General features: G+C 47.0%; 1 protein-coding gene across 1 annotated transcript in view; it reads left to right on the top strand.

Annotated features, from left to right (window-relative positions):
* Nucleotides 1-23,232, top strand: part of STX8 (syntaxin 8) — a 228,133-nt gene that overhangs the window by 145,123 nt on the left and 59,778 nt on the right. The window contains exon 7 of the mRNA XM_041000400.1: nt 17,520-17,621. Coding sequence (XP_040856334.1) covers nt 17,520-17,621 — 102 coding nt within the window. The remainder of the gene's footprint in view (nt 1-17,519; nt 17,622-23,232) is intronic.

The raw sequence follows: 23,232 nt of genomic DNA on the forward strand, positions 1-23,232 counted from the left end.
TGGCCAATCCGAAGCCAGGAGTCAGGAACCTTCTCCAAGTCTCCCATGCGGGTGCAGGGTCCCAAGGCTTTGGGCCATCCTCAACTGCCTTCCCAGGCCACAAGCAGGGAGCTGGATGGGAAGTAGAGCAGCTGGGACATGAATCAGTGCCCATATGGGATCCCAACATATGCAAGGGGAAGACCCTAGCCACCAGGCTACTGCAGCAGGCCCAAAAGCTTAAAAAAATTTTTTTTTCTAAACTTGGACTGTAACTGCATATGCTGAACTTCAACTAGGAAACAATAACTTAGCACATGTGGCAAATTTTCAGCAAATATTAGTGGTAGTTATGGTTTTAAATCACAGAGGATTTTTTTTTTACCCCCGGTGCCACACTGTCTCCCATTTTCCGCGTCTTGGCCTGTTCTCTCCTGCCCATCGGGCACACTGCTGTCTGCCTGCCCGCCTCTCCACGGGCAGAACAGCTCTTGGTGCAGCAGCCAGCACTGCTTGCCACCAGCCCTGTGCCTCCCGGGGCTAGCAGCATAGGTGTATTTAAAATTCTTCAGTCTACTTGAAATCTAGTTTTCTTTTCCCTCTTCGAAGTATAGAAACCTTTGTTTCTTCCCTTCTCCTTACATTTACAGGTGTCTTCTGTATCTCCCTCCTAATGTATTGAAAAATAAGCACGCCTTGCTCTCAGCTGTCACACGTATAGTAAAGATGTGAACCAGAGAAGAAGCTGTTACAGCCATCCCTGATTCCAAGTAGACTGCAAGTTCAAGCCGTCATGGGTTGAGTTTTTTTTTGTTTTTTTTTTTTTGCTCTTACGAAGCCTCCATCTGTCCTGAACTTGTGCAGGCTTTCTTCTCATCATTCCGTGAACAACACACTAGAACCACTATTTCCTTAACACTGTGTGAGGTAGTACAAGTAATCTGAAGATGATTTAAAGTACACAGGTGGATCTGCATGAATTCTGCGCAAACACGCTGCCATTCTATTTAAAGGATTTGAATGAGGTTTTGGTGTCCAAAGCAAGGGGATGGTGGGGCGGGGGTGGGAAGCACAGAGTGTTCTGGAACCAGTCCCCCACCGATAGGAAGGGATGAAGGGACAGCTGTACGTAAGGGATCTCCTTAAGGGGCCGTAGAAAATGAGTGATGAAGAAAAGGGGAAAAACCTGTGGATTTCACAGTTTGCTTCGCCTCGACATCAGCTGCTGCCTTGCAGCGGCCGCATTCACGGGAAGCCCGAGGCGAGAGCCTGCCGTGAACGCAGGTAACTGAAATATTGGGGTGTGTGTCAGGCAGACATCTCAAAGGCTACCCCAAACGCCCACCCCTCAGCTCAGTTCCATGGTGCCAGCTGTTCCCTGTCGTCACTCTGGAGGTGTTAACCTTCCTGCTGGCCTGTTTTCTGGTGAGAAGCCCACAGTCTGTGGAATGCTGGTTTCCCCTATCGGGGATCGTTTTTCCTAAGATGGTTTTCTTAGTCTTTAATGTTCGTTTGGTGTCCGTTTTTTTTAAAGTCACAGTGTGTCTGGGCATGCCTCTCTGTGGGTGCTGGGGGTTGCCAAGCCTCTGGAATACGTGTCTCGCCCTCCTTTGCTCCCCAGACTCCGACCGACTGTTTGACCTTATCCCAGGGGCCATGTCCTTTTTGATCTTCCCAGCGGCTTTTCCCCTTTTCCGTTTTGCATTCGATTCATTTCATTGAGCTTTCTTCCATCTACTACCTCTTTATTTTTCGGTTCCAAAATTTGCATCTGGTTTTTCTCTGTGTCTGCCATTTTCTCCACGGAGTTTTTGTTTTTTAATCGTCTTTTCATTCGTTTCCAGAGTCTTCACCTTTCCTTGCTGGAGCACTTCCAGTGTAGCCCCTTTAAAATCTTTGTCATTTACTGACTTGACAGCTGTGGCATCCTAGCATTCACATGTATTGATGATCCTTTTCGTGTCATTTGAGAATTTTCTGATTCTCCACGTATAAAATACTGCTGGCTTGTGTCCTGGACATTTTGTTTATTCTTTTATGAGACTAGCTCTGAGCTAAATTATGTCGAGCTATAACCCACCAGGGTGATATTTGGAGGCTTAGGAATATACAGATATACTGGTTCCTAACTGTCCTTCATTCGGTGGTTTTTACACCAAATGATCCTTCCCTGGCTCATTTATCATATGGTGATTGTGAAATGCTGTGAACACTTGCTTTGGTGACAAAGCTGTATTGAAAAGTTTGCACCTCACTATTACAAGTCAGTATCCAGTTTAGTGCGGGAGAAGGTGGGAGAAGGGAGTGCTTCGATGGGGACATATGGGACATTGAGATTTCTGTGGTCTCCTCTTTGTTTACAGATATCATAATTAAATGAGTGTTGCCTTTGTGATAATTCATCGAACGTGCACACAAAGTACGTGGATGCTTTCGTACTTTCAAGTTGTGTTTCACCCAATAAAGTTAAAGCTTTAGCATTAAGTCATACAGAAATACTTCATTGAATGAACTTATTGCTAGCCATGTTTATATATTACTATACAATGATGCAATGAAGTTTTAGTTTTTCTTTTGCATATTCATCATCTAAAAATGTATTTTTGGAAGATTTATTTGTATTTCAAAGACAGAGTTACAAAGACCAAGATCTCACATTCATTAATTAACTATACAAATGGCTGCAGTGGCTGGGGCTGGACCAGCCGAAGCCGGGAGCTTCTTCCAGGTCTCCCACATGGGAGACGAGGCCCAAGGACCTGAACCTCCACTGCTTTCCCAGATCATGAGCAGGGAGCCAGACTTCAGCTGGAGCAACTGGAACCTGAGCCGGCTCCCTTATGGTATGCTGGCACCACAGGCAAAGGCTTAGACTACTGTGCCACCTCGCTGACCCCTGAAAATACATTAGAAAAAAAAAAAAGGTGTATCTATTTATTTGAAAGGCAGGGTTACAAGAAGAAAGAGGGAGAAGCAGAGCATTCTTGAAACCACTGGTTCATCCCTCAACTGGCCGCAACAGCTGAAGCTGGGCCATTCAAAAGTCAGGACCCAGGAGCTTCTTCCCAATGGGTGCTAGGGCCCAAGTACTTGTGGAATCCTCCACTGCTCTCCCAGGCACATTAACAGAACTAAATCAGAAGTAGAGCAGCTAAGATATGAACCAATATCCATATGGCATGCTAACACTGTGGCTTTACCCCCTATACCACAACGCTGATCCCTGAATATACTTTTTTGAAATATCTAATTGCTGTAAAATTATGTGACTTTTGTATTGTTGGTTGTTGAGTTTTTGAACTTTTATTTGTTTGCACTTTATTTGAAAGATGGAGAGCAACAGAAACCTTTCTCTCCCACCACGTGGCGGTGACCCAGGCATCCCTTGCTGCGTCCCAACGCGTGTGTTAGCAGGAAGAGCAGTGGTTACAACTCAAACCAGGCACTCCAATATTGGATGCAGGCAACCCAGGTGATGGCTTAAGCTGCCACACCAGCCACCTGCCCCCTGAAAATACTTCAAGTAACTTTTTTTTTTCCCGACAGAACCTGTACTTACTTGAGTTATATATAAACTTGGAGGATACTGTCATGCTACTCATTCTGAAATATTTTTTCTCAGATATTGCATATGCGTGTTATGTATATCTGAGAAAATGTTATGTCATATAAAGTATCTCCTGTGTAAAGCATGTGTGTATGTGTGTGTGTGTACAAACATGTAAAAATAGTTTAGAAATGGGTAAAGATACTGTTTAGGGCACCTGTGTCCCTTAGCTGAGGACCTGAGTTCAAGACCTGGCTTTGCTTGCAGTTCCAGTTTCCTGTGTGCCCCGAGAGGCAGCAAGGAGCTCCCTGGTCTCGGCCACCCATGTGAGAGACTCCGATTGAGTCCTGGGCTCTTGACTGGAACCTGGCCCAGCCCTCGCCTTTGCAGGCAATTGGGAAGCAAGCAGATAGGTGGAATATCTACTTGTGCCCAATCTGTCATCTCTCTACCTTTTAAATAAAATACTAGTATTAAGTAGAATATTTGGCAATAGGTACGTACACATGGGTATGCGTGCCTTCAGGCCCATCCATTCTGATGCACCACACTCTTAGGTTTCTGAGCCCTGAGTGCTCAGGTGGGATTTCTACAAATGGAGCTACTAGAGCAGCAGGGCAGGGGAGTGCTCTCAGCTTAGCTGAACAGAGTGCATTTTCCAGCCATCACCTTGTCCCACTTGGTCTTTCTACGACTCACCATGTGTTCTGACAGTTTGGAGCAGTAAATGGCTGACGAATGTACGTGCAGGACGGTGGCCATCTTTGTCACCAGGCAGGCAGTCTTGCAGGCTGTGCTAAGGCAGCATGAGATTTGGAGTCTGGGGGAGTTAGAAACGTGCAGGTAGTTGGGGAAGAGAAACAGAACGAGGCTGAGTGTCAGCCAGGGGAGACACTGGCCACAGGCCTGCCTGCTGCATGGACAGGGGTCCCCTCAGAGATGGAGTGCTCGCCGTGTGTGGCTGTAACAAGTCTATGTGGTTTGGTTTCTTTGAATACAGCTCTTTTCATGATCTCTTGTCCTACTTTGACAAGATCAGGTGAATGTTCTCCGACCATCTGCATAATTTGACTTTTTGAATTGTGAAGATTTGTCTATATATGTGAAAGGCAGGGTGACAGAGAAAAAGAGAGATGTCCCACCTGCTGGTTTTTTTCCCCCAAATGCCTGCACTGGACCAAGCCAAAGCTAGGAGTTGGGAATTCATCCATGTGGATGTCAAGGAAGCAAACAAGTGCTCGAGCCCTCATCCATTGCCTCCCGGGATGCACTGACAGATGCATTCCTAGTGGGAAAAAGAAATAACTGGAACTCGGTCCAGCACCCTGACCTATGGAATGTGGGTGTCTCATGCGGCAGCTCACCCCACATCACGCCACCCACCTTAGTCTTGCAACTTCGCCACGAGCACCTGCCACAGTATGACTGGGTTTGGAATCCTTAGATCGTAGTCTCTGTCCTCATGCCTTTCTGGCCTCGTTGCCTCCTGGCCCGGGCTTTCACAGAAGCAGTCCCAAAACCGGTTTCACTGTCTTTCCATGCTGGTGAGCTCCCACCTGCACATTTTTTTTCTTTATCCTGAAATCCAGGCATTTCAGGAACTCTGAGTATTTCTAGATGCCTACCATTAATATTTCCCAGAGTTTGGTGAAGGACTTATTTTGTTTTAGGTAATTCTTTTTTTTTTAAAAGATTTATTTATTTTATTACAAAGTCAGATATACAGAGAGGAGAAGAGACAGAGAGGAAGATCTTCCATCCGATGATTCACTCCCCAAGTGAACGCAACGGCCAGTGCTGCACCGATCTGAAGCCGAGAACCAGGAACCTCCTCCGGGTTTCCCATCCAGGTGCAGCAGGGTCCCAAGGCTTTGGGCCGTCCTCAACTGCTTTCCCAGGTCACAAGCAGGGAGCTGGATGGGAAGTGCAGCTGCCGGGATTAGAACCGGGGCCCATATGGGATCCTGACGCGTTCAAGGTGAGGACTTTAGCTGCTAGGCCACACCTCCAGGCCCCAGGTAATTCTTTTTAATATGAAATCTTGAGTATTTGATTGGGTCAAGGAAAACTTACTACTGGATCAGGGCTTACTTCTCCTGTTTTCCTGGACCTTGACTCATCTCTCTCTCTTTCTTATTTTTTTCCCCATTTCTTTTGTATTTTTTTTCCCTTATGACTTCTGAGAGATTGTTCAAAATTGTTCCTAAATCACTCAACTGGTTTCCAGTCTGTTTAACTAACTTTGTTGTAAGTTCTCTCTTGTTCCCTCTCTCTCTTGCGTGTGCTCTCCCTCCTGCCCTCCCTCCATCCCTCTTTTTCTTTTTAATTTCTAAAATGTGTTAGTTGAGAGGCAGAGAGTGAAAGTGGGAATGTGATATGGCCCACTTGCTGATATATGCCCCCCCCCCCCAAATTCCTACAACTGCCTGGCCAAAGCCAGAAGCAGGCATTCAGCTCGGGTCTCCCACGTGAGTGGCAGGGACCCAGGAGCCATCAGCTGCTGCCTCCCAGGATGTGCTTTGGGCAGAAGCTGGAGTTGAGAGCCGAGGCTGGGACTCAAACCCAGGCACAGCAGGATAACGTCTTAACATTTTACTGTGATCACCACGCTTCTGTACGTGTGCAGTGTTTCTAATCCCCTTTAAACTGCCCCCTCATTGTGGTGCGCTCTTGTTGTGTTGACTTAGCGTCCTTTTGAAACTTGCTAGAAAACACGGAACATTTTTTTTTCAAGGATGCATCCTTTCTGGGAGAAATTTCATTTTCCAGGGCAAAGGGCAAAGGGGAGGAGCTCATTCTTTTGAGTGCTCCTCTAATGTTCCTTCCTTCATGGAGCTCTTCATGTAGGACGCCTGTTATCCCTCTGCCTGTTTTCATACACAGGCCCTGTTTGTCTGCGTGACACAGGATAAAGGGTCCTGTGTGAGCGTGGACATCTGTTCCACACACTAGACCCAGGTGCAAGGTCCTGATGTCTGGTCAGAGGAAGGTGGAGGGGAACCCATGCTTCCTGCCTGGCTTGACACCCCTCCCAGGTACAAGGGGAAAGCAGCGTGGCCAAGGCCCCTTTCTTCCAAGCCATGGAGCATCGCCTGTGGCCACCAAGGCCTGAGAAGTTCCTGGAGGCTGTGCTGAATTCCCCTGCTCACCACCCCGCCACAGAGCACCCCGGGTGGGTTCTAGCATCCACATGTTGAGGCACAAGCTGGTGTTTCCTTCTGTCCCCGTGTCCTGGTGTCTAGTTGAATCCATCTGCCTAGGTTACCATTTTGTTACAGATCAACATGCTCCCCAGCATCTTGAGTTTTCATTGTTTAAAAAGATGTGTTTACCTGAAAAGGCAGAGTTAGAGAGGAGGGGACACAGAGAGAGATCTTCCCATTCACTAGCTCACTCCCCAGCTGGCTTTGACAGCCGGGCCTGGGTCAGGCCAAAGCCAGGGTCTCGGGTGCAGGGTCTCAAGCACTCAGGCTCATTTGTCACTGCCTTCCCAGGCACATTAGGAGGGAGCTGGATTGGAAATGGAACAGGCAGGACTCAAACTGACCTTTAACAATGGGATGTCAATGTCCCAGGTAGCAGCTTAGTCTGCTACGCTACCAGTGCCAACCCTTTCACCTTTCATCGATAATTTCAAATATGATTTCACTTGCAAGAAATAGAGCAGTTTCAATTAATACCCTCTAATCACTTTTTAAAAACTGTCTTGCTGTGCTTTGAGCAGGATACTCAAAAGGCATTAGCAAAACACAAGGAATAACTTTATAGAGCCTGGCATGATGGCTCAGTTGGCTAATCCTTCCCTTGCAAGCACCAGAATCCCATAAGGGTGCCAGTACATGTCCTGGCTGCTCCACTTCCCATCCAGCTCCCTGCTTGTGGCCTGGAAAAGCAGTCAAGGATGGCCCAAAGCCTTGGGACCCTGCACCCGCATGGGAGAGGACGCTCTTGGCTCCTTACTTCAGATTGGCTCAGCTCCAGGCATTGTGGCCACTTGGAGAGGGAACCAGCAGATGGAAGATCCTTCTCTCTGTTTCTCCTTTCTATAAGTTTGCCTTTCCAATCAAAAATGGATAAATCTTTAAAAAAAAACTCACAAGTAATGACTTTACAAACACAAGAACCTCTTATGTGCACAGACACCACATTCATCTGAAAGCGTGCAACACTATGCCTTTTTATGAAAAACGTATCAAGGTGTTAATCAGGGAATAGAAAAGTTATGAAGTATCATTTGATGCTGCACTTTCTTTTCTTGCTTTTGATTGTGTGGAGTTTGTGCCATCTTTACACTGCTCCTTTTCCCCATTCTGTCCCGAATCAGCCCAGGATAGGAATAGCAGCTCCTTCTCAGAACTGGATGCAAACAGCAACCAGCACACACAGCGCTCCTTCCTCCTAGGGGCTCCACTGTCAGGAACCCCAAGGGCAGCCAGTTGTTGTGCAGCCTGTGCTCTGACACCTGGGCTTCACGTGGCTCCTCTGCAGGTGTGGGTAGGGGAATTCCCCTGTAGACCCATTGGGTGGTCTGCAGGATGGGAATCCCCTCACCTCTTAGGCCTGGGAAAGCTCCGGCTGGGGGCATGGTGATTGACCATTAAAAGAAATTCTCACTAAACTAATAAACAGTGGCAGTAGCAACCTTATTTATTTATTTTTCTGAATTCTGAAATGCAGTGTTGGGAATAGACATTCCCATTCTAAAAGACAGAAAGAGATGAGAAAACAGTCGTGTAACTGGCCCAAGTAAGTCCAAATAGAGTATTAATTCATAAAGTCATAAGCCTGAATCTCCTTTGACTCTCTGTCCTGGATCCCAGTCCTGTGACTTCACTCGGTTCAGCCCAGCAGCAGGTGTCACAGGTTGGAGTGCCATGCCTGTGATTCTCCCGGCTGGTACACGCTGGTAGCTTGACCATTGTCAGGTCTGCAGTGCAGTCCTGCTCCCACAACTCCACTAGACATTGTCTCAGTGGTGGCTGCCCTCAGGGGCTCCACTTGGGACACGGGCATCTTTATGTCCTCGGGTGGTTGGTCACATCCTCAGAGATGTAGGTGCAGGTAGGTAGCCACTATAGCTTTTATGTTCCCTGAGCCAGCAGACAGCACCGTGTGCACGCATCTGAGGCTCACCTCGCCTGGACCTTCTGGAACAGCATTCAACTGCCCTGGGTACATTGGCACCACAGCTGTCCCAGGTGTGGAACTCTGCCCCAGGCTGGGAAAGGAAAGCAGGGGCAGAGACTTCACAGAGCATGCCCTGGACCTGTGATAGCAGGGACACCCTGATCTATTCTTGATGGATAGTCTGTGGTTCCCTCGTACCTGTATCTCTTTAGCAAAGGATTCCTTCTCTTCCAAATATGGCTGGGCTTTTTTTTGTTTTTGTTTTTGGTGGGTTTTTTTGTTTTGTTTTGTTTTGACTCTTTTTTTTAAATTGTTTATGTGGTCAGGCTGTGAGTTTTGCAAGTCGTACCGCCGCCCTACTTCCCTTGTCATTGTAACTTCTGTCTCCCAGTCATTTATTTACTGTCATCAACCGCATCCTACCACCACATGTGGTTAGATGTCCCCTCCCAGCAGCCTGTGTGGCCTGTGAGTCTCAGCTGTTTCCTCAGCCAGGTGGCCTAGTTCATCACTGCTGAGTTCTGCCTTCGGTGAAGTCCCGGGACACGGACAGGAATCTGCCAAGTTCCATGCAGCTGTACCCACATGGGTGACCTTTACTCCAGTTTCCGGTAGGCTGTTCCTCTGATGGCCTTTTCCCAGCCACAGAGTTCTACCTGCGTCCCGAGGATGACCACATGGACAAGTCATCTCCAAACTTTTCCTACAGTTTCCTGAATGTTCCGTTGACAGCATTCGCAAAGAGCTCTTCATTTATTTTCTTGAGAGGTGGAACAGGAGTTCCCACCTGCTGGCTCACTTTAACCACATGCCTGCAGCAGCTGGGGCTGCACCAGGGCGCCAGCTGGGGTGCAGGGACCCCGTCACACAGCCATCCATGAGCCTTCCAGGGTCTCCATGAGCAGGACGCTGGAGTCTCCAGCCAGACAAGCTGGGCATCAAGCTCAGGCCCCCCAACACCTGGTGAAGACTCAGGCAACATGGTCACCATCAGGCTGAACACCCACCACCAGCTCTGTTGTTATTGCTGAGAGCATGCCCCTCATACAGGCTACAGCCCAAGGTGTTTCTCTGTTCTCATGGTACATATTTGGGGTGTTTCTAGTTTGGGACACTTACAAATAGTGCTGTTGTTCTTTTATGCAGATTTCTGTGGGAAGTATGTTGGTATCTGTCTGGGAAATACTCAGAAGGGAAATTTCTTGGTAAGAGGTTCAGCAACATGATTAAATTGATTGACAAAGAAACATTTCTGTGGTGACCCCTGAGCCACGTCTCCCCCAACAGGCAGTGGTGTCAGACGGTCATATAGTATTCAACAAGTGTAAAGGTTGGTCAGGACCCCCCCCCCTTTTTCTTTGTCTCTCTCTCTCTCTCTCTCTCTCTTTCCCCGGTGACTGGTGTGATATGGTGCCCCTTTTCATGTGCTTTGTTGACTATTTGTGGCCCTCCTTCTGCCAAATATCTGTTCAAGTCCTTTGCCTATTTTTAAAACGACGTTATTTGTCTTTTAGTTATTGACATATAGGTGTTCTTAGGATATTCTGTACAAACCCTAAAACCCGATGGATATTTTTTTAACGTGTCTGTTCCTTACTTATTAGCTTTTTAAAATAGTATCTTTGGATGAACAGAAATTTTTTTTATTTATAACTTTTTTTTTTTAATGATTTTATTTGCAAGGCAGAGGGACAGAGGAGGAAAAGGGAGAAGGAGAGAGAGATCTATGTTCCATCTTGCTGATTCATTCCCCAAATACCAGCAACAGCCAGGTGCGGGTCAGGCCATAGCCAGGAGCCTAGAACGCCCAACTGCGTCTTGCCTGTGGCTGGCCTGACCTGGCCATGAGGCCATCTGTGGGAAGGGTGTGAACCAGCAGATGGAAGATAGCTGTCTCTCCCTTAAATTCTTTTACATAAAAACAAGAAGAAGGGAGAGAGGGAGAAAGAAGGAAAAGAAAGGAGGAAGAGCCTTACTGGTTAACTCCCTAGTTGGCCACAACTAGTGAGGAGCCAGGGGCGTCTTCCAGGTCTCCCAGATACGGGAAGTGGCCCAAGCGCTTGGGGTATCTTTCACTGCTTTCCCAAGCACATTAGCAGGGAACTGGGTCAGAAGTGGAACAGGCAGCTGTGTGCCCATGACTAAGGTCCTGACACTAAGACAGTATCTTAACATGCTGTGCCACAATGCCGGCCCCTCTTCTGTTTTGAAAACTACTTCTTTCTTTGAGAAGTAGACTGACAAAGAGAGGGTGTAGGGAGGGGCAGGTGGGGCTCTTGGCTTCTGGCTTCAACCTGACCCATGATCAGCTGTGGCAGGTGTCTGGAGAGTGAACCAGCAGGCAGCTGATGCTGCTCTTTCCTCCAGCATCCTTCTCTCTTAGTTACTAGGTATTTATAATAAACCTTGAATTTTTGTTGTTTAATACCTCCAACTATGTTGTTGTCTTTATCAAGAGTATTTTGGCTACCTAAAACCTTGTACATTTCCATGTGAATTTTACGATTGGCATGTGCCAGTCTCACTTAAAAAGCTTGTTAGGATTTTGCCCGGGATTACACCGAATCTGCAAATCTGTTGATAAAAGCAAGCGAATGTCTGTAAAAATCTCAAATCTTCCAGCCCATTCACATTTATTTAGCCCTTCCTTAATTTTTGCTGATGACTTCCATAGTTTTCGGAGCAAAGGTGTTACTCAGCCAGGTGGGTCCACCTCTCCTCTGTGGTGCTGGTCTTTGGAGAAAAGCCAGACAAGAGAATAGGACTCAGATCTTGCTTCTCAAGTGGCATCTGGGGAACTACTGGTAGCAGAAATACTGGCGAAGAACATTGCATTTGGAAATGGGCTTAGAATGGAACCAGGCTCACACAGCAAGATGAGTTTTTAATCCTGGATTTCCTTGTGGAATGAGCTACTCGATGCTGAAAGGTCTCCTTGGCGTTTAATTCCCTTGGGCTGCATCGGTTCCGTAGCTGAACTTGCGCATGTGCTGTTCACGCGCTGATGGCATAACTTGGAGTTTTCTGCTCTGTGTTTTGCCCATGCACAACTGTGTCCTAAGCAGTTCTCAAAAAAAAAAAAAAAACACGGACTTAACAAATAGGTATGTGTGGGCATATTATATTTGTGTGTGTATAATATTATCAGGCCCACTTGCTAAAGCCTAAGACAGAGAACTTTCAGGAACAGAGTGGGGAAATATCATGATTGGTTTTGATTTTGGGGTATTGGGAAAACTCAGCAAAGCAACATTCTAGCATCAATGTTTTTATGGGGTCTTCTGTTAGGTTTATTTTTTGAGCATTTGATGTCATTTTGGATGCTATTTACAATGGATACTGTCTTTTTTTTTTTTTTAACTTTTTTTCCTGTTGCTTGTTAGAAGCATATAAAAGATGCATTGGCTTTTAGAGTGGACTCCATAGGGAGAGTCTATCATGCCATCTGCAAAAATGCAGTTTCAATCGTTAGCTTTCAAAACTTTTTATGCTTCCCCTTCACCTACGCCACCCTTCCTCCTCGCATTACTGATCATTGTGGGACCTCTAGTAAAATGTCCAACAGATGTTATCGGAGCTTATACCTTTGCATGGATCTTAGAGGAAGAACTGCCCAACCTTTTGCTGTTAAATATGGCATCAGCACCAAGTTTTTCATGGATGTCTCTTATCAGGTCAAGGAAGTTCCCTTGCATTCCTGTTTTGCCAAGAATTTGCATCGTGAATAGACAGCCAGATGTCATGAGACCCTTTCCTGGCATTCCTGGAGATCTCAGAGGATCTCTGCCCATCCGAGCATTGAGTCCGCATGCCTCCCCTTTTCTGACACATATGTGGGGAGTAGCTCAAGTCCTGCTTGTATTGCTCCCCCAAACACTTTGATACAGAGTAGTGATTCACTCTCTTCAGGCTGCTACGAATGCTCATGGCTAGTGAACAACGGGAAGCTATTCCTGGAGGCTAGAAGTCAAGGTCATGATACCGGCCCATTCCATGTCTCCTGAGGGCCCGCTTCCTGGCCCATTGACAGATGTCTTTGGCTGTCACCTCACATGATGGAAGGGACAAATGGCGGAACTCCGTGAAACCTGTTTAATAAAGCCCGCAGACAGATGTCTTTTGTTGCAGCCTCGCATGATGGAAGAAACAAACAGCGGAATTGCGTGAGACCTCTTTTATAAGGTTACAAATCGCGGTCATGGACTAGTTTCTTGCATTTGTGAGGGCTGCTTCCTCATGACCCGATCACTTCCCAAAGGTGCCACGTCTGAGTGCCACCACACTGGGGAGCGGGCGTTTTCAGCACAGATGCTGAGAGCGTGCAAAGTCAGGAGTCTGTAGAAGTTGTCATGATCCTTCCATGCAGAGTGCGTCCTGCTTTCTGTCGTGATTTTGTCCACCACATGAGTTGTTTGAAAGTGGATTCCTGAATTTTCTAAATACTGGAGAATTCCTTAATTTTTAAATGTTGGAGAATTTTACACATGTGTCATTTTTTTTTAATCGTGATGAAAAGTTTAATCTCTCAAAATACTCATTCTCTGGAAAGTTATCTAATGTGGTGTTAATACAGCTTTAAAAAGATTTAGTTATTTTTATTGGAAAATCAGATATACAGAGAGGAGGAGAGACAGAGAAAGATCTTCCATGTGCTGATTCACTCCCCAAGTGGCTGCAACAGCCGGAGCTGAGCTGATCCATAACTAGGAGCCAGGAGCTTCTTCCAGGTCTCTCATGCAGGTGTAGGATCCCAAGGCCTCAGGCCATCCTCGACTGCTTTCCTAGGCCACAAACAGGGAGACAGATGGGAAGTGGGGCTGCCAGGACATGAACCAGTGCCCATGTGGGATCCCAACATGTGCAAGGCCAGGACTTTAGCCACTAGGCTACTCTACCAGGCCCTAATACAGCTTTTTTTTTTTTTACACAGAAATTATCTGATTTATATTTTAACTGAGTTTGCAAGAGCTTATACATGTTTTCTAAAAAAAAAGAAAGAATAAAGAAAGAAAAAATGTGTCTGATACTCTTTTTGTTTTAATTGCAGCATTTAGACCACTGACATTTGATGTGACTATTGATATAGTTAACTATGTTGCCTGAGTACTTAAGTTCCTTTTGTTCCTTATATAGATTCCCTTTCCTACTTTGTTGTAAGTGAATCATGCATTTTTAAAATGAATTTTTTAAAAAGTTATTTCCACTTTTATTTGAAAGGTAGAGAGAGGTCTTTCATTTGCCAGTTCACTCCCTGCATGTCTGCAGACAGGGCTGGGCCAGGCCAGAGCCAGCAGCCAGGAACTCCACCCCGTTCTTCCACGTGGGTGTCAAGAGACCAAGTACTTGAGCCATCACCTGTTGCCTCCAAAGGCATGCATCAGCAGGAAATAGCTTGGAAGCAGAGTATCCCAGACTCAACCCAGACACTCCATTATAGGATGTGCATGTCCAAGTGGTGACCTAACCACTGAGTCAAACTTTTCCAACTTACCATTTAATTGTATCTCTTGGTTTTCTTTCAAAACAATACAGTAGGGTGGGGGGGGAGAGGGTGGATGCATTTTGATTTTCTTTCTCTCTTTGTTTTATTAAGTTACTACTTTAAATAGATTTGCTCATTACAAGGGTCACTAGCCATGTGTGGTTATTTAAGTTGAAATAAAATTTGAGGAAATAAAAAGATATTTCCCTAAATCTTGTATGGAATGAAGGAGGATTCAGGACTAGAAACAGGAAGTTAAGTTTGGTCATTGTTTTGTGAAGTATGGATAACAGTAGAAGAGAAATGATGACACGGTGGAGGTAGAATTAATAGGAATGACTAAGAAATGGGATGTCACACAAAGGAAAAGAAAAAGGAAGGCCGAGTAACTCAAGAATTCCAGCTTGGGCAGGGCTGGGCTAGGCTGTAACCCCCACCAGCATGAGTTGGAATTGGGGTGGGTCTAGCCAGGCCAGGCCCCACTGGCCCAATGCTGAGGTGAGGGAGCTGTGCCAGAGTAGGCTGCAGCACCCAACCAACACATGTGAAACACAAGGGGTGGTAGTGAGTGGGCTGCGAAGGCCCCCCGACTGGGCCACTACTCCCATTGGTGAGCATGAGAGCTGGGACGGGGGGCAGATCAGGCCGGGCAGGGCCACATCTGATGGCCTACATGTGAGCTGGCTCAGAGAAAAGCCAGGCTGGGCTGACTGTACCTTCTGGCACATGCATAAGCCAGTGCTGGTGTGGATTGATTGGGCTTTGTCGCAGCATCATCAACTGGCAGATGCTGGTACAGGGGCCAAATTCTGTCAGGTGCAGGCATGTACTAGACGGTGGCACCCACTGCATCAGTGTAGATTGGATAGTGGGGCTGGTTGGGATGAACTGGGTTTCCATACACATCAACATGGACGAGAGCTGAATGGGATGTGGGACAGACCAGACGAGTCTGCTCTACATCCTGGCAAGCACAGGGCAGGAGTGAGCTTGGTGGGGGTTTTTGTAGGTCGCGCCAACTAGACTGCAGCTCCCATTGGTTTACATGAAGGCCAAGTATGGGATGGGCAGGATTGGACTGGGCTCCAACACCCAGTGGGTTTCATAAAACACGAGGTTGGAGACAGAACTGACCCAGCAATTGCAACTACCAGTGTGTATGTATGCTGATTTGGATGCCAGACGGTGTCAGACCGTGTATTGGCAAACACACACAAGAATCCGGTCTGGAATGACCTCAGAGGTTTCTTGGGTGATTCCTACCAACTGAACCACTGGACTCAAAACCCCAACCATGGAGAGAATTGCAGGTTCCATGGGCTGATTGTTGAGTGCATGTGTCAAAGCTGAGCCTCCTCAGTGGCTCAGATGGAGCAGAGGACAGCATATCTAAATGTACATGGAGGATAGGGCAATGCATCGGACCCTCCAGAGGATACCTGGTACCATGGCAGAGGATGGAGGATAGAACAAATTGATCAACTACTCCAGCCAATCATTGGCAGTGAAGATCTAGGCAGACAGAGACGCTAAGGTGCACTATAGCAACCAGTGGATTTGGGAGAGATTTCATCGTGATTGGAGTGGCGTGATCACCAGCAATTCAGCACTGTTGAACTGTCAAAACCTCTTGAGAAATTCATGGTGTTGTAAATTTCCATTTTTCTTCCTGTTGTTGATTTTATATTATGGCTTTTCATATAAGAGGGATATGTGGTTACTGTGTAATGGAGACTCATTTCCAGATGTGAGGATGCAGTGTACATCTCTACTTCCAGATCAAAGATGGACTCCCAGTGAAACTATTAGCCGTATCTTGACAATGGGAGGCTGGACTCTGCCATTGTCCATGCCCGCAGTGGTGAACATGTAACTGTTTATGAAGAGCTATGCTATAGTAATTATATAGGGAGATTCAATGGGGGGAAGGGACAAGGGAAATTAATTAATTAATTAACTCAAAAATGATAATAATTTTAAAAAGAATTCCAGCTTGGGCTGGCAAATGAGTGATGGGGCCATTCATTGAGATGGTCAGTGGAGGGGGAATGGTCACATCTGGGAGACTATGATACATTTTGACTTCAAGACCTTGGCAGTCAGGTAGAGATCAGTGGCTGGCACTTGGCTCCGTAGAGTGAAGAGAGATCTCCTCTGCCGGGTCACTCCCGTCATGCCTCCAACCCCCAGCGCTGGGCAGCAGCAGAGCTGGGAGGCAGAAACCCAATCCAGGCTGCCCTGGCAGGGAGCTTGAATGGGTCTGCTAGGCCAAGGACCCAATCGAATCCAAGCCCTCTCACATGAAGTATGGAGGTCTTAACGGCTAGGCCAAATGTCTGCCCCTGTTTCAAGTGCTGATGAAGTTAAAGGCTCATAAAATCGTGGGAGTGAGATTGTACAGCTCTGGAGCATCACCCGTGTATGACAGTTCTTCCAAAAGCTCAAGGAAAAGGAGACCGTTTCTGAGTGACTTAAACACTGAGGGAGAGTGTGTCATCGAGTCCAAGGGAAGAATGAGGAATGAATGGTTGTAAAATACCACAAAGTTTGTCTAGGCAGGTGTTTCATTGTGATTATTTGAAAAATTTTACTTAGATCTGTTTTCCCAAGAAAAGCCAAAATGCTTTGAAACATATTCAGCGCTTTTATCTTTTTGTTTCTATTTTGTCATTGCCTTTATCTTTTCATATTTATTTCAGATTTATTTATCGGGGCCTGGCACCATAGCCTCGTGGTTAAAGTCCTAGCCTTTTATGTGCCGGGATCCCATATGAGCACTGGTTCTAATCCTGGCAGTCCCGCTTCCCATCCAGCTCCCTGCCTGTGGCCTGGGAAAGCAGTCAAGGACGGACCAAGGCCTTGGGACCCTGTACCTGTGTGAAGCTCCTAGCTCCTGGCTCCAGAATGGCTCAGCTCCAGCTATTGAAGCCATTGTGGAGTGAGTGAATCAGTAGACGGAAGATCTTCCTCTCTGTCTCTCCTCCTCTCTGTATGTCTGACTTTCCAATAATAATAATAATAATAAAAGATTTATTTATTGGAATGGCAGAGAGGTTTGGTTTTTAAATGAAGTCATTTTCCACCAGCAACTCTTAGGTCACAGTCTCTCAGCTTCTCCACAAGTCCAGACTTGTCCTTGGGTCTCGAGTAGCTAGATTTTCATCGTTAACCAGTCTTTCTCAAGAAGGACCCCATTGCGAAGTCTTCTGTCCAGATCCTCTTGATACTAGAATGACAACTGACTGCTCACTTGTTGAGTTGGGTAGCTTTCCATGCACTGCCCATGAGAAGAGTCTTACTAGAAGGAGCTGCCAATGGCCGTGATCCCACGATGGGAACCCCAGTGTTCGAGTACTAATCAAACACCTCTGCTTCTCTTTCCAGAAATCATTGATGACCTCACCAATCTGGTGGAGAACACGGATGAAAAACTCCGCACCGAGACCAGACGCGTGGGCCTGGTGGAAAAGAAGTCAGCCTCCTGCGGTAAGAGCCAGCCAGCCAATACAGCTCTGCCCGTCTCCTCGCTTGCACCCTTACCCTGCGCCGAGTCCCCCCAACCCGCCGTGTGTCTGATTAATATGGGGGTTTGGTGTCTCTTCTAACACAGGCAGTGCCCTGTGGTGAAGCCCTGAAATTGACAAAAGACGCTTAAGTCTTAGTGAAACAAAATGAGCTGTTTGGTGTTCAGAGGGGAGGTGGTGAATGTTTTTCTTTAAAATAGAAAACCTTCCTGTGCGTTTGCCAAGATGAATTTGCATATTACAAGGCAAGGTGATTATGGGAGGGAGGCTTTGTCGGTTTTTAAAGGCAAACCTACTGGCTTTTGTGCCTTTGTCTTTGTGGTGACTGCACCTGAGGCTGCATGAGGGATGCCCAGGTTCTGAAGTCTGATTGAGTTTAAATCCAATCACAGTTCAGTGCTGGTGCCATTGTTAGCTCTTGATGATTCCTTTGTAAAATGTGCTGCCCTGTGCCCGTATAAGAATCCCAGTGAGTGTGTGTTTACAATGCCGGTTCCCAGCCTGTCTACAGATTTTTGGTGAGTCGTTCTTGGGGTGGAGTTGAACAACATGGATTATTGAGCCAGCACAGCAAACAATTCTGACATGGGCACCCGTCGTTATCCTGCGGAAATTCCGATGTGGTTTGTCGTGAGGTTTTAATTACGTGTGGCCAGTGCACCATGCCTAAGCCCAAAGCAGGTGAGGCTGAGGAGTGGCAACAGCAGCAGAACCAGGGGCTGGATCTGGGGATTCGTGTCTCCAAGGTGTACCAAGTCTGCAAAGCTAACACGCTTACTTGAAACAAGTATGGCAACAGTCAAGGAACTAGTTATCCATGCACGTTTTTCCCCCTGACTTTTAGCCTTTTTCATATGGAATACTTAATGGGTTCCCCCATCTTCTCTGCCGAATCTGGGGATAGAATGGGGTCCCCACAATGCCATGATCTTCTGAAATGCATGCCTTAAAACTCAGCAGTGCCTGCCTTGCTTTTTCGTGATGAAGTAATAACATCAAAGAAGGATTGGTCAGGCAGATTTGGATTCCAGGACCTCAGAGGAGAGACTGCAGGGGAAGGGCCGCGTTCCTTTATTAGGAGTGGACTTGTTCTCCCTGCCCTTAGCAGCTCTCTCCCAGCATGAGGCCAACCCACCGGAGCTTCCACTCCTATGTGCATCCACTCTCGTTTGGGCTTCCCAGTTGACATGGTTTGGCTATGGGTTTACATGTCCCCCAAGGTCTTGTGTGCTGGACCACCACGATGAATTAAGAGTGCACACTCGGTCTGCCCGTGGGGCTTGTAGGCAAGGTCTTTGGGAGGTGACCAGGATTAGCTGAGGTGGTGAGGGTGGAGCCCAGAGGCCTTATACAAGCAGGAAGAGAGCCCCTGTTGTGTGATCATGCACTTCGGAGCTCTACCCACAAAAAGCCTATGACCAAACAAGGAACCCGGAAGCTGCATCTCCAGAACTATGAGCTGACATGGGCCTCTTTGCTTTCGGATGTAGCCCACTCCAGCATTTCCTTACAGTCACCCAAAGCCAAACACAGCACCTTAACTGCCAGGCTAAACACCCACCTCCATGGGCATCCTATCTCCTATAGCTTAGATCCCATCCCCACCTTTGCCCCCCACAGCCAGCATCCTGTGCAAACCCTGGGGGACAGTAGCTGATGACTGTGGTAACTGGGTCCCTGACATTCATGTGTCTTTGCCCCTGGTTTTGACCTGGCCAAGAGCCCTGGCTGTTGCTGCTATTTGGGAAGTGAACAAGCAGATGGGAGCTCCCTGATTCTCTGTTTATGGGGAAATAAAACATCCTCAAATACAAGCCTGTGGACACAGACTTGAGTTGCCTGGATCCTATGTTGGAGCACCTGTGTTTAAATCCTGGTTCTGTTTCCATTGCCAACTACCTGCTAGTGATCACCCCAGGAAGAAACAGGTGCTGATTCAAGTACTTCACTCCCCCTCCCACCCATGTGGGAGCCCCAGCAGGAGTTCTGGGCTCCTGACTCTGACCTGGCCCAGCCCTTGCTCGCTCTCTCTCTCACTTTCTTTCTCCCTCTCCATCTCTCCCTCTCTGTCTCTCTCCCTCTGCCTTTCAATTAAATCATTTTAAGGGAAAGTTGGAAAAGGGCCAAATAGCACTTGTAGAACTAAAAAAACAAATAACTGAAGTCCAACAGCCCATGGATGTATTTAGTGCCAACAGAAGAGAAAATCGGCCAGAAGGACAAACTTTAAAAAAAAAAAATCCAACTTTCTGTTTAATGTTTAGAAGAAGATAGATATTCAAAGCCCTGGATGGTAAATTACCGTCTTCCTAAGAAAGACATTGGAGGGACTGAGTTGGGGGTGGGCTTGGTCCAAGAGCCTGAAGACAGACAACGAAGAGTTGATCCACCTGCTTGTGTCGAGGGTGGGGCTGGCTTGAGGGTTTTGTGCATGAACACATGTGCCTGCACCCGGGAAGCTGTAGGCAAGGTGTGTTTGCAACAGGGCTGTTGGGGAGGGAGGGGTGTTTGGCCACCGTTTAGCCAAGGTTTGAGCAAGGTGCAGATGACAGCGGGTCCTCAGGAATACACGGGCCAGTTGTGACTCATGAAATGATCTTTTGTTCCCCTCCTTGGCACACATCTTCCTCATCAGGCTGCTCCGTCGTCATTGACAGTTGTAGACTCTGCTTGAGCAGTGATGGGATGCAGAGGGGGCGGTGTGCACGCACAAGGAACAGGACCCGCTGATGAACTTATTTGTTGTGGTGTTCACAAAAGGACCCAGACCCCCGCTTTGTGAACCTTTCCCTTGGCGGCCCCGGGTTGTAAGGCTGTAAAATTTTTGAGCTCTTTCTTTGTGCCCCTTTTCTTCCTGGGGAGCCCCACCCGGGTCGTGATCCATGTTCCACATCCCAGATCCTGTAGAAAACACTATTGCATCGCTCCCCTCAGCCCTGCCCCCAGCTCCAAAACACAAAACGAGACCCGTGTTTTCCACAGGTACCTTTATGTATTTTCAGATCTGTGACTGGTATGTGGGGCCTCGCCCTAAACGTGGGACCTTTGTGATCGCAGGGGCAATACCCAGTGAGACTGATCCTCATGAGAATTCCAAAGAGAGCCTTGTTTCAGACTGGGGGTTCTGAGTGCCTCTCGCGTCTGGGTGCCTTGGCTGCCTTGACACATGCGGGCTAAGCACAGCAGGTGTGGGCTCAACAGTGTCTCAGCCAGGCAGTGAGAAACCAGTCTGTCCAGTGTGTTGTTAGCAGCTGTCTCAACCCAGAGTCCCCAGGTCTGCCCTGTAGGGAGGGCGGAGCCAGCTGGTGGTCTCAAGTGATACAATAGCTCAGGGGGCATGGCATCCTGCAGACATGGGTCACAGCTGGGGCTCTGCCTCTCACATCCTGAAGGGTCTCTCTCAGTCCTCGTCAGGTTGAACACTCCAAAAGTCAGAAATACTCCAAAATCTGAAACCGTTTCTGAGAGCTGACACGGCAAATAGAAAATCCTACACCTGGTCTCCTGTGACAGGTTCCTGTCTAAATCCGGGCACACTACAAAGTGCTGTGTTAGAATGACCTTCAGGCTGCGCACATTGGGAGATTTTTAAAAGTCTGTGGTGTTGTGACATTGCAGGCTAAACCACCACTTGGGATGCCTGTATGCCATAGCAAGTTATGCCAGTTTGAGTCCATGCTGCTTCCAATTCAGCTTCCTACTAATTAGCTTGGGAAAGAGCAAATGATCTACAAGTTCTTGGGTCCCTGCCCCAATGTGGGAGACCCAGAGGGAGGCCAACGTGGATTTGACCTGACACAACCCCAGCTGATGTAGTCATTTGGGAAGTGAACCCATGAATGAAAGATGTCTTTTTTTCTGTCACTCTTTAAAGTAAGTAAGTTGGAAAAAAATTGTGGGAAAGTGGAATTGAAGGGTATTGAAGGGTAAGTTTATAATGCTGCAAAAAAAAAAAAGAAATTCATGTAGGTTTTTTATAGTATGTGTTTTCTATGAACTTCTAGAAGACCCTTTGTATAAAATGTTTATGAAACATAAAAGAATTTTGGGTAAACTGGAGAATGAGAACAAGAGCGATGGCATAATAACCAGTACTAGTGATACCAACTATGTGAAAATGGAGTTGAATGGGGCTGGCATTGTGATAGATTGGGCTAAGCCATTGATCTGCAATACTGGCATCTCATATGGGCATAGGTTCAAATCCCAGCTTCTCCATTTCTAATCCTTGTGTTCCAAGCCAGAGGAGAAGGGCCTTTAAGGAAAACCCTGATGACTTGAGTGAATTACCCAGGACTGCTGCCCCGGGATCTCTGAACTCAGCACTCTCATTTGCTTAGAAATGGACTCTATTTTTAAAAAGGAAATGGGAATTGGGGAATTCGTAGATGTGAAATTGACAGATGCCACCTCTGGTGTGTGACCCTGATGGTGGGGATGTGTGTCTCCTTTGTTTAACTGTAACTGTAACTCTGGTGAAGTGTGCAAAATTTAGGAAAGAAATTGAGTTCTTAGATGTCTCATTTACTTAGCACATCTAATTTATTAATTGACTACTTTTGTCTCCCCAAGTATCTTTTTTTTTTTTTTAAAGCATATGTAGTCATGGAGCAAAGAAATGACTTGCTGATTCTTTTCTCTGCGAGTGTTTGTTGAGAACATTTCTTCTCAGTTGTTGTTTCCCACCTTTTCCTTCTTTCCTTTGTATCACCCTTGGTTGAGCTAAGCTACAGGGTCCTCAGCCCCTTTCCCATCCTGTGTGTCTGCATGCGCCACCCATGCCATCCTTCATCCCTTCTCAGTGTAAAAACGTGCAGGTTTGCACCCTGGCATGGCTGCGTTCACAGCCATCACATCCTCCAGCTTTCTCATTTCTTCCTCCTCCTCCTGTACCAACACATCTGTGTGCCAGGAACTGGACTTGAAAGGTCAATGGGAGGGTCCAGTGTTGTGGTGTATCACCACTGCTTGTAACACGGGCATCCCATATGGGCACTACTTTAATTTCTGCTTGTTCCCCTTCCAATCCCTGCTAATGTGCCTGGAAAAGCAGCAGAAGACAGCCCCTGCCATCAACCTAGGAAACCCAGATGAACTCCTGACTACAGCCTTGCCCAACCCTGGCTGTTGCAGTCATCTGGGGAGTGAACCATAGGATGGCAGACCTCCCTCTAACTCTACCTTGCAATCGATCAATCTATCTATCTTTAAAATAAATGAAGGTCAATCTCCAAAAAGTATGTGCATGTATTTGAAAAAGTAGATGTGACTTAGGGTCCTGCAGAGGGGCAGCTGGTATGAAGCATTGAATGAGTGGGAGACTTGCAGGTGTAATAGGACTTGCATGGGCCTGGGGTCTAGAGCTTTCCCAGGGAATAAAACAGAGGAGCAGAGATTTAAATAAGCACAAGATGCTGCTTCCAGGCCTGATAAAGGAAGAAAAAACAAACCAGAGCCAGTCGGGCTTACAGACTATCATTTTATTTAAGGAGGTGAGCGTGGACAAGGTAAAGACGGAGGATGGAAACCTACATATGTTGCTGAACAGCACCCCACACTGAAACTTCTGCATT

The sequence above is a fragment of the Ochotona curzoniae genome, unplaced genomic scaffold (genome assembly GCF_017591425.1).
Source record: "Ochotona curzoniae isolate NIBS_2020 unplaced genomic scaffold, NIBS_Ocur_1.0 scaffold_2453, whole genome shotgun sequence".
Lineage (NCBI taxonomy): Eukaryota > Metazoa > Chordata > Mammalia > Lagomorpha > Ochotonidae > Ochotona > Ochotona curzoniae.